General features: G+C 37.1%; 1 protein-coding gene across 3 annotated transcripts; it reads left to right on the plus strand.

The window, feature by feature from the left end:
- Window positions 1-8,222: 8,222 nt before the first annotated feature.
- Window positions 8,223-11,094, plus strand: LOC131677532 (uncharacterized). 3 transcript variants are annotated; one of them, XM_058957395.1, is made up of 7 exons: window positions 8,223-8,366; window positions 8,505-9,226; window positions 9,289-9,710; window positions 9,778-9,960; window positions 10,009-10,414; window positions 10,471-10,712; window positions 10,770-11,094. In XM_058957395.1, exons 1-7 carry the CDS (start codon window positions 8,354-8,356, stop codon window positions 10,978-10,980), a joined length of 2,199 nt encoding a protein of 732 aa, XP_058813378.1. In that variant the 5' UTR covers window positions 8,223-8,353; the 3' UTR covers window positions 10,981-11,094. The 3 variants fall into 3 exon arrangements, with proteins under 3 accessions (XP_058813378.1, XP_058813380.1, XP_058813381.1); XM_058957397.1 differs by having other exon boundaries at window positions 8,231-8,366; window positions 8,455-9,226; XM_058957398.1 differs by having other exon boundaries at window positions 8,234-8,366; window positions 8,431-9,226.
- Window positions 11,095-12,192: the final 1,098 nt, after the last annotated feature.

The raw sequence follows: 12,192 nt of genomic DNA on the forward strand, positions 1-12,192 counted from the left end.
TTTGTTTTTTTGTTAAGTGTCAGTTCCGTGACGGATGGTGCTGGCAACAATGCTGCTGACAAGTCAAATGCAATATTTTATATTTAATGGGTGAGGAAATCTTGTTCACGGATTACGGGAATGACATGTAGGTGGTGCAGTATGGTAGCAAACCAGAATAAAAAGGAGCAAGTATTTTTTGCTTCTATATTTATTCTGGAATTACTTCCGTGTACTGGAACAAACCTACACTTTTAAAAATTCATACTATAAAACCAAATCGATCGTGAACCGACAAATGGGTCTAAATAACAAATGTAAACAAACGGAAATTTGATTAATATCTTAAAGAGGAGTAAAAATACTTCATAATAAGTAAAAAAAAACTCATTTGTCACACTTCACGAAAATCAATAAAAATCAATCAAAAAAACAAAACGGCGGATCCGACTTTCAACTGTAAGCAAACTACCAGGCGGGTTACGCCTCTTCATTTCTAAGGTAGTGTATACGGGCGAAATTGACAGCATAATTGTTTACAAGGTTCGTAAACAGAATCGTCCTAAACAAAAACCAAATGCTTGTTACGCCCGGGGGAATAGCAAATTTTCCCCTCGGGCGAGCATGGCGAACACCACATTTGATTTTTGTTTTTTGGCGACACTGCAAGGCGAAATTGAGAGAAATTCACACGAAAATCTTTTAAAATTATTATTACAACATTTACATGAATACGACATGTTTTACCATTGAACTAGCTATTGAATGTTGGTTGCCATCAACTAGAGATGGTCGGGTTTGGATTTTTGGACCCGAAACCCGGACGCGACTCGAACCCGACGGCTATCGGGTCGGGTTCGTGTTCTGTAAATTTAAACGTTTGGGTTCGGGTCGGGTTCCGGGTTTTCACATTTGAATTTCTCGGGTTCGGGTCCAGGTTTTTGAAATTTTAAACTTTCGGGTTCGGGTTTTTTGAATTTGGAATCTTCTGATTCGGGTCGGGTTTCGGGTTTGAACAGATCATACCCAACCATTTCTTGACACTGTTTAAGTCTATACACAACACCCAGTCTCTTTTTGTAGTAACTAACTTTACTTCGTGATAGGAATGATGTCATATAGAACCGTACTAAATTTTACCACCTGAATACTGAATCGCTAGAATTCGTCTTTATTTCTGATAGTCAAATATTGTATTTTACATTCATATATAAAATTTCTTCTTTATTTTTCATGTTAATCGTCAATAAACCAAGTCAACGAAAATTTGTCGGAAAATATTGGTTCAAGCGAGTAGAAATCTATGGGAAGTAGAGAAAATATAAAACTATCCGGTCCTGCTTGGTAATTTTGACAGCCGCAAGCATTCGAAAAGTATTCAAAAGTGTCACGAGTGTGCTGATTTTTTGATATTTAGTGAATTACAATCGTACATTAAGATTTAAATATGTATATTGTTGACAGAAACATGAATTAAAATAATTAAATTTAAATACAGCATGATTTGTATATTCTTAGCATAGTTGCGATCCGTTGACTGTAAACGCCGGTGTAGCCCGAGGACAATTTGACAATTCAATGTTGAACTCACACATTTGGTGGTACTAAGATCGAGACTAAGATGGCATCAAATTGTGCTACATTTGAAAAAGGCAATACAAAATCTGCTAATGGCTTGAACTGAACACACAATATTTTTACGATCAATTTCTTAAGATTATGAGCAACGATGGCACTCATATGGTAATGGTATACAAGCGCTACTATCAAATCAGTGGTACATATATGAAACAAGCACTTTCTGTTAGATTGTCCCCGGGCTGAGCCCAGTGCATGATCCGGATTCCTTCTTGAAAATACGTGAATTTCCACAATCTAAAGGAATTGATCGTAAAAATATTGTGTGTTCTATTCAAACCAATAGCGAATTTGTAGAAGTTTGGAGTCGTTCCGAGAACTCCATTGGAGATGTCGAAGTATCTACTGGTGCACATACCGTACTAGCTAATGATGTGACACCAAGAACGCGTCAGAGAATCTTTATTGGCACCCTTCGGTACAAATTTCATCGAGCCAACCAGTAACGCGGATGATGTCGTGTAAACTGTCGAATACGAATTGCCAATTGATATAACTTAATTTAATACATACGATACATACATGTAATGAATCGTACAAAACTACTCCTGCAGGAATAGTTTTCGATAAAAAAAATTAGAACCTTTGGTTAAGTACGACGGGCAATGTTGTTTGAATCTGTCATCATTACACCTTTTGTTTCCCCATGCGTTAGCGCCCGATTTATCCTACTTTCCCGTTTAGTCATCGACAATTTATAAGTTTCTCAGAACAGCACAAATTCGGCGCTCAATAATAGTAAATATAAATGAGAAATCCTCTTGCCAGTAATTATTTTTGCTATAGGCAGATATAACTGGACGCGTGCTACTTCAGATTCGAGTGATTCTATAATTCTTAGATTAGCCTTGGATCCAGTTCGGATGTATAGAATTAAAAATCTACGATTGATTCAGTCTGGTTCAGATCGGGTTTCTCAAATTATAAATTTTCTGGTTCGGGTATTTAAATTTTGAAATTATCGGGTCGGGTTGGGTTCGGCTTTTACAAAAACTTCATTCTCGGGCTCGGGTCGGGTTCGGGTTTTTCAATTTTTAAATGTTCAGGCTCGGGTCGGGTTCGAGTTTTTCAATTTTCAAGCTCTCGGGTTCGGGTCGGGTTCGGAAAAATTGAAACCCGACCATATCTACCATCAACGACTTGCCATGCTGTTGAGTCGCATAGTATGCACTTTCCATACATCATTCATGTGAAAAACATATGCAGTCGTGATTCGCTGTATTCAACCTTAAAAATACTACTTTTCCCGTTTGAAACAATTTATGTTGAGTTGTTCCCGGCCGGATTTTTGTGTGGACTTATGTGGAGAATTGTAAAATCCCGTGATGTTTCCCGCGGTTGGGTTTACACTTCCTGAAAACTGTCATTTTTGTGTAGACTCGTTTCTCGCCACGGCCCTCTAAGAACGGTTGGTTTCAAAATCGTCCAATGAAGGACGTTCGTTGAGCCAATTTGGACAACGTCCAAATAACCGTTCAACGAACGTACATCGTTGGACCCGTGCTGAACGATTTTGAAACAATTTTTTGGACGTCTCAGTGGGGGGATTTAGCATCCCGAGCTCCATTTAAAATACATACACAGAAAAAAATATTCTTGTAAACATTACAATAAATGTGTGTTCAAATTTACTATCGATCAAAATGGTAAAAATAATAGAAAATTAAGTCAACACAACCACTTAATAGGAAAAAGGACTATGCATCAATTGAAATTCTATGGTGTTTCTGACTATATTAATTATTTGAACCAACTATACTTTTGTGTTAAAATTAACTTCATTTCCGGTAGTATTTATTATGCGTGTTGTTATCGTCCCGTCATTTTCTTCTTATAAGGTCAAATTTTACCATGATTATGGTAAAATTAAATGTAATGTACCGACAAATTTCAGCTGACTATGATTTCCGTTTAAATGTACTAGAAACATTGTATTTCTAAGTGTCAAGGGAATGTTGACGTGCACCATTTCGATCCAATAAACTTGTTTTTGTTTATTGTCAAGTTTATTTGTATTGCTCATTTTATTGTGAGAACGAATTTTCTACAAAATAAATATAATTTAACATTCACAATCACATGTTCCGGAAAACATTGCTGGAAAGTCTAGTGGTAAGTTTAAAATGAAATTTTAATGGTGGTATGATAAACTGTCCATATAATTGATTCTTTTAGGATGACCATAAGCCAGACCAGTTGAATTCTGTCTGGAATTTGAGCTCAAGCTTCATCATAGTTATCTGTAAGTACTCGTAAATAAAGTATATTTTCTAAAAAACTAGACCCCTCAATGTATTCATAACTATTAGCAGAACGAGGCACTTATTAGTGACATTATATTTGTTAGGTATACAGCAAAATCTTACAGTAAAAAGTATATCGTGTATGGTAAAATTTACTATGAACTTAAATTATCACGGGAGAATATTAGTTCTCAACTTGACTACTTTCATAGTTAAAACGAATACCATACGGTGAGATGAATATACTACAAACATAGTGAAAACTGCAGATACCAAAGATACCCGAATAGAAATGTACAGTAACAAAACCATGATTTTCACTGTGACAGTACAGTAATTTTACAATAATTTACAGTAAGTTTTAGTGTTATGCTACAATACAAAAACAATAAACTTTAACGTTTTTACAGTAAATTTCAATGTAAAATAGACTTTTACAGTGAAAAAGGGGGGTGGTTATGTATCTTAACATTAAAAAAATCAATTTTTCTCCATGCATTTTTTTCTCGAAAACAGTAAAATTTAATGTGAATGCACTGTATCAGCTTTTTGCTGAACAGTGAAATTTATTGTTACATGAAATTTTATTGTAAATCTACTGTGAGAACTTGGTATCGAACAATGTTGAAACAGTAATAATTATAATATTTATTGTTTTATGATTGTTTGTAGGGTAAATGCTATTGTAAAATTCTATATTAATATGGTAGCAATGATTGTTTACGTGGTTGCAGCGAAATCATAATATTATCAGCTGAAAATTGTGGGTGCAATGTAATTAATTTAACCCTCTAAAATAGTAATTTCAACCGAAACTTTTTTTTGCGTGTATAGTGACCCACAGCACGTGATACGTTTCCTTTAACAGCGACTTGCGACCTCTAGTAGTTATAATCTTTTTTGTATGAACTGACAGCGGCGCCATCTAGTTGTAATCATCCAGCGCTAGATCGCGAATAGAATTTGATTACTATTTTGTTTCTTTCTTGTCTTTTTTTTATCCAAGCAAGCATCAGGTGACGTTGCCAGATATACCGATTTATCGGTATTTATACCGATTTTTATACTTAATACCGATATACCGATAAAGCCTCTAAAAATACCGATTTTTTATCTTTTATACCGATAAATACCGATTTTAAATTTAAATTTGATATATGGTTAATTGGTTGTTAGAATGTATCTTTCTGAACCCCACACTACTTTTAAAGTAAACGGCAAGTTACGGCTGGTAGCCAAGAACAAAGTTTCATTAGCCTAACGATCGCCAGCATCTAGTTTAACGCGCTTAGCCGCCTCTTCGTTCACTGGGACCTCTCAGCTTTTGAGCGCCCCCGGTAAACGAAAAATCGACTAGGCGGGTTTAAATAGATGCTGGCGAGCGGTAGGCTATTGAAATTTTGTTTTAGGCTACTCGCCGTAACTAGCCGTCTCTTGTCGAATTAGTGTAGAATAACTAGTTTTTGCCTTTTTCATTTAGTTCGCTTTTTTCTTCCAATGCACCTGTAGAATAAAGCGCCATTTTCAAAAATACAAAATGCCTCGATACCGGAAGATTAAGAGCAGTGCACAAAGTGAAAACATTCAAAAGTATTTCAATCGAGCTCGTAAGTAGTATAGAGTATAGTAGTGTAAAGGCTCCAAATAATTCCAATTTGTTTTCGGCAGGTCACCCAAGTCAGGAAACATTTCAAAAATTTGAGGAGGATGGAGAAGTTGCCACTGAAACAATGGCGCCTGAAGAGAAAAACACCTTTCCTATTAAGCCATCGATTCCCTCCAATTCTAGTAAGTTGTATTGTGAACTTTTAAATAAATAGGCATAAAAATTCAAATTCGATGCATTCTCTCAGATTCAGAAAACCATATTTCATTCGCTCTTGAAGAAAGTGAAACCTCTTCGCAGGACTCTTCGTCTTCATTAGGTAAATATATTCTACTATGTATTATGTTTATTTACTTATAATGGAATTGTATTTAAAAAAAAACATCCTAATTATAAACTCTTCAGAACAAATAATGACCTAATGATTAAAAGTTTAGAATATTCTTATGTAATGTATATTGTAGTGAAACGATATTTTTATAACCATTTACATTCAGGTTTGAAGAAAATCGAACCTATAAAGAAAAAACTGAAAAAATCAATTCAGCGATATTCAACGGACTGGGAGAAAAAGTTGAAATGGGTTACCGAAAGCCCGAAAGGTAATCTCTATGCGTACTGCACAGTTTGCGAACAAAGCGTCAAGAGCACAGGTGGTTTGACGGATTTGGAAAGGCACGGAGGGACTACTAAACATATTTCGAATAGCAAGAATAGTAAAATTATCAGTAGCACTCATGCCATGACTAGTTTTTTGTCGCAAGAGGACGGATCCACCGAAGCGGAGCTTCGGCTTTGTGCGTGGGGAGTACAACATAACGTTCCTATGAGCACGATTGAGAGCTTTGCCAAAGTTGCCAAAGACATTTTCAAAGACTCAAAGACAGCACAGAAAGTGAAACTTGGTCGGACTAAAATCACCGCGATTCAAACTAATGTTTTCGGTAAATGCCAAACAGAAGAGCTTATTGAGTTAATGAAAGTTAACAAATGGAGTTTACTCGTCGATGAGTCGACAGACCTCACAGGTAAAAAATCTTTGGCGATGGTAATTCGGACATATAAATGGGATGGTGTATTAGTCCTTCGCGATTATTTTTACAAAATTGCCACGGTGACGGAAACGACTGCTACTGCTCTACACAAACTGATAATTTCAAAGTTTGATGAAGATGATGTGCCTTACAAAAACAATTTGATAGGACTCGGTACAGATGGTGCCAATGTTATGATGGGTCAGCATCATTCTGTTGGATCGTTATTTCGGCAAGATTGTCCAGATATATTTCTCATGAAATGTATTTGCCACTCATTTGCGCTTTGTTCGTCGTATGCATGCAAAAACATTCCAAGTGAGGTGGAGCAACTTTGCCGCGATGTTTATAATTTTTTAAAATATGGAGGGCAACGACAAGCAAGGTTCAACGATCTGCAATGTCTGCTGGAACTGCAACCGTTAAAAATGCTTCATCCTTCAGCAACACGTTGGCTCTCACTGGAGGCAGTAGTTTTACGAATGGTAAATAGGTACGATGTACTGTTAACATACTTTAATTTTATCGACGATCGGGCCGACAAATCTACCCGCGAAAAACAGGCAGCTATTCGCAAGGTGTTAGTAAACCCACTCACGAAAACATATCTTCTCTTTCTGAGTTATATTCTGCCAGCGATAAACAAATTAAACAGATTGTTTCAATCCGAAACACCCGAGCTCTGCAGGCTTCATACTGAAGTTTCCCAGCTATACCGATCCATTTTGGATAATTTTTTAAATGCTGATTACATGCTATCATGCAAAGACCCGGGAAAAGTTACATTTGAGCAACGCAACTACAAGGAATTGGATGCCTTATACATTGGCACAGCAGCAAAATCGCACCTTGAGGGAATAAAATCGAACAATCTAATCCAACGCAATGATGTAACACAGTTCTTAACTAACATAATGAACTATTATATTTCACTTGCGAATCAAATTCAGATCCGCATTCATTTTGAAGAACCGGTGCTTGTTAACATGATCATTATTGACCCCAAAAATGTAATTGAGCGAGTCCATGAATCTATTTTGCCACTAATCAACGCATTCCCAAATTTAGTGACAAGTGAAACCATCCAAGAAATGGATTCAGAATTCCGTGAAGTTCGGAATGTCGATTTTCGAAAGTATACAGAAGAGGAGCGTAGAAGTAGTAGTGCATTTTGGTCGAAGGTTCTGTCTGCTCAGCGAACGAATGGAGAATTTTCGTTCCCGCATTTGCGGAAATTTATTGCGGAGTTGTTAATACTACCTCATTCGTCGGCCAGCGTAGAACGTTTATTTTCTCAATACAATTTGAATAAAACGAAAATGAGAAATCGTCTGTCTTCTGATGCAATGCAAGGAATACTTGCAACCAAAGACTACGTCAAAACTCATATGGACGTACATGGAAAGCTAGTACTAACCGGATTTGTTAAAAAGAATTTCAATAGTCACATGTATAACGTGAAATGTAAGTAATACAATGTAATAATAAGATGTTCAAATAATTAATTAAATATCTTTCAGACTAATCGCTTGCATACAAAATATCAGAGCTTCAAATTTGCTGTAAATTTACATATTTTTAAAAATAAATATTTATCATTATCCCGTAAGTATAATCTTCATATTTGCATTATACCGATAAATACCGATTTTTTATTTAAAGTTATACCGATATAATATAAAATCATCTGACAACCCTGATCAGGTCTCTTGTTCTTTTTTTTCCTTTGTGGTGTCAGAATGACAGGCTAAGATCATAGGTCTCTTCAGTTCCTTGATTTTAATATCAACTTAAAATCGAAATATATAACGAATTTATAAACTGTCGTCGTGCCTTGCTTGATTCGAAACAGCATGTGTAATATAGGTAAGTAAATACGTTTTAAAATTACGGCATGAAACATAGCAATGAAGTCAAACCATTAACGTAGAACTTTGTTACACTGCGAGTTCAGAACCAATCATTTACCAACCAATCATTAACCAATTCTTCATAAACGAAAAGATATGGCGGCACCTAATGTTTCATCCGACTGGGATATCGATGCACACCGTGCCTACTACGAACCTACGGAACACTGGAACCTGCGGCGCAATTTCATGGAAAAACATCGCCATTGGATTCCAGAAGATGAGCTGGTGTGTCTTGCCCAAATTTTTGTCAACGTAGAACTGCTACGTTGTCGGTATCCACCAGCAACGATGGAACGTTTGGCGGAGCTGTCCGCTGGCGTTGCCGATGAGTACAGGGCTTCGCGGAGGAATTGTCTGCGACGAACGTTTGTGTCCGCTTCTGACGCGGCAATATCGAAAGTGCGCAATAGTATCTGGCAGAAAGTCGTTGCAGAGGATAGCACTGAATCCTCGCATCAAAATTCTGAATCTCAAGTAGTATCGCCTCCAGTAGATGTGCATCAACCGCAGGCATCGGTTTCCGTGCGGACGCCAACCTTCAAACCGATTGTGCCAATCAGAAGCATCGAAGATGTTTATAACAATATCGTTCTGCTTAATGATTTGGACGCAACGCAAGCTGCTTTCAACTGTCTAGGATGTGGCCAATTGGAAATAATCGATGGGAAAAATTCTGCCGGTCAGAATTTTGTGAAGGTACAAGTTGGCGATTACGTACTAGTCGATCGTACGTTTGGATCGGAGAAGCCGGTTAAGGTGCACTCCAAGCAGATAATCTTGAATGAATTGAAAAGACATTGTTTCAAACTTAAGGTAAGTATAGGAAAATAATTCTGGAGAAATTTTTCATCGTGAACAAGAATTTGTATTTACAGCGCACTAAACCGATCTCAAACTTAAATAAGGAAGTAGAACGCCACGTAACTAAAGCCATGGATAGTTCAGGTAGAAGGGTTGTAAGAATGAGAAAAGCACAGTCATCGTCAGTTAATTTGAAGAATTCAGCAAAGATCGGCGAAGACAATGTTGGTTTCAAGCTGCTTCGACGGCTTGGTTGGGACGGTGGACCTCTGGGACAAAACGGTACGGGGATCATGGATCCTATCGTCAGTGACAGTAAGGGCGCGAGCTTCAATCGTGAAGGACTGGGAATGAAAACGGATCGCAAGAAGGATGTCTACAATATCGATGCTAATTTTTACCGAGAAACGTTGCGAAATTTCCGAAATAGCGGTGTCGAGTACGATTTGGTGTTTTGCAAACAATTTAATATACATGAACGTCGATTATTATCCAAGTAATTTCACTGTCCATACACTGATGGATCGATACTATTTTGATGTGTGTATAACTTTTATTTGAAGTATTGCGAAGGAGGAGCACTTGGAGACAAATCTGGTCAGCCACTCAAAAAACAATAAGAATTTAGTCGTGCTCGGAAGGAAGTTAACACCTCATGAACTTCTTGAACGTATCATTATCGATAAGGATCCCGTGTTTTGCAGTCTTTATCGTGTGGAACATCCGTGTGCGGATAAAACGGAAGGGTGAGTAGCTGTTAATTATATAAACGGAATCATTAAATCGTATTTTAGCCCAAAAGAAATTAAGAAGTCACACCGCCAAGCGTCATGGATCAAACCTCCTCCGGTTATACCAATTACTTCCTCTTACGAGAAAATTACTGAGCCGCCATCGGATTTCGAACCACGTACTCGTGATTTTGGGCCACTGCCGGAGATTAAATCTATCTCAGATATTTACCATAGTATTGTGTTGATAGGATATAATTTCAAACACACTCAGCGCTTTTTCGGGCAACTGAATTGTGGGCAGCTAGAATTGAACATTACGGGTGGACTGAATAATATGTTTGAAGCGCAAATTCTGCTCGGGAAGCACATTATTGCCACAGTCAGCGCAAATACTAAACAAATGGCCGAGTTGGGTGTTAAGCAACACTTCATGAGACAGTTGGGGGCCTGGTGTTACCGGATTAGGGTAAATGTTTTTGCGTAATTTTCTAGTATTGGTTTGTAAACCTTACTTTATTGCAGAATAATAACAAATGTAACAAAAATAGCAGATCTCTTAAGAAATGTCACAAGGTTCACAAACAAGACAACAGGAACAGACCGCTCCGTGTGAAACAGTACGTCGTCAGAGTTCTGGGAAAGGCGAAAACGATCGATTATTCACATTATTGCGATATGATAAAAAAGTTTCACGACACAGGAAGCCAGTACGACCTCGTATTTTGTCCCGAGTTTACAAATAAGGAGCTGGCCAAGTTTGAGACGTTCGTATACACCTGGTGGTAATTATTTTTTTTTAAAATGATGGATATTTTGTTCAGTTATAGCAAGAAGATCGGCGCCAAATCATGCAGATTGGGAAAACCGAAAAATGCAACACATCATCTGATTATTTTCGGGAGACCCATACTAGCCATTGATATACTGCAACGCGTTCTGGTCCAAAAAGATCCTGTTTTTAGTAATGCTTATACTGTGCAACCTCCCAACAATGCGAACACATGTGACGGAGTCGACTCAGAATCTGATTAGTTTCATTAGTGAGGTACATGTAGTAATGGTAATAAATAATAATAAACGTAAGATCTCGTAGAGAAGACTGAACAATTTTTTATAAGTCTAGATTAAAGAGCAACGTTCCCAGCGGCTGCTATTGATTGTTTTTATCGATCCGACTTTCACAATTACAGGGCGATGAGGTCGAACATCATACAGAAAAAAAATTGAAAACGAAAAAAAAAAATCGAAACCGGACATGAAATTGAAACCGGAAATGAAAATGAAAACGGAAATGAAATCGACACCGGAAATGCAATCGAAAATGGAGATTAAATCGACACCGGAAATGAAATCGAAACCGAAAATGAATCTGGTGTATGCGCGTTTAGCGTGTAGGCTGGCTAGAAACGTCAACGAATCTTAAGTCAGACACATGACGAGTTCGGTTGAGAGGTAAAAGTTAAATTGATATAATTTATTAGTACTAGTTAAAATTCCTTAATCCTACGAGGTGATTACTGCTAAAACGAGGCCTAAATTTATTATCCTAGTTTAAACCGAAAGTAAAATAATATTGAATTAATATTGTAAAACCTAATTTGTCTAATTGAAACACAGAAGTAAAAGTTTGGTTATAATTTATACCCTGAATTCTCCACGTGTAGGGTGGATCATCAATTCGGTGAAAAATACCGAAAGTGTAGGTAATAAGTAAGAGAAGTTGTATAACCTAATTAAACTAAATATATTTGCAGTATAAAGCTGCACTGCTCTACACCGACGAAAAGTGCTGGTATTAACCGGTGTTTTATTGCCATTCCACCCCAACAAAATCAAAACTGGAAATGAAATCTAAACCGGAGATGGAATCACAACCGGAAAAGGAATCGAAACCGGAAATGAAATCGAAATCTGAAATCAAATCGAAACCGGATATGAAATCAAAACCGGAAATTAAATCAAAACCGGAAATGAAATCTAAACCGGAAATGAAATTGAAACCGGAAATGAAATTGAAACCTGAAATGAAATCGAAACCAAAATTGAAATCAAAACCGGATATGAAATCGAAACCGGAAATTAAATCGAAACCGGAAATGACATCCAATTCGGAAATGAAATCGAAACCGGAAATGAAATCTAAGCCGGAAATGGAATCGAAATCGGAAATGAAATTGAAACCGGAATTGACATCGAATCCGGAAATGAAATGAAAACCGGAAATTAAATCGAAAACGGAAATCA

The sequence above is a fragment of the Topomyia yanbarensis genome, chromosome 1 (assembly GCF_030247195.1).
Source record: "Topomyia yanbarensis strain Yona2022 chromosome 1, ASM3024719v1, whole genome shotgun sequence".
Lineage (NCBI taxonomy): Eukaryota > Metazoa > Arthropoda > Insecta > Diptera > Culicidae > Topomyia > Topomyia yanbarensis.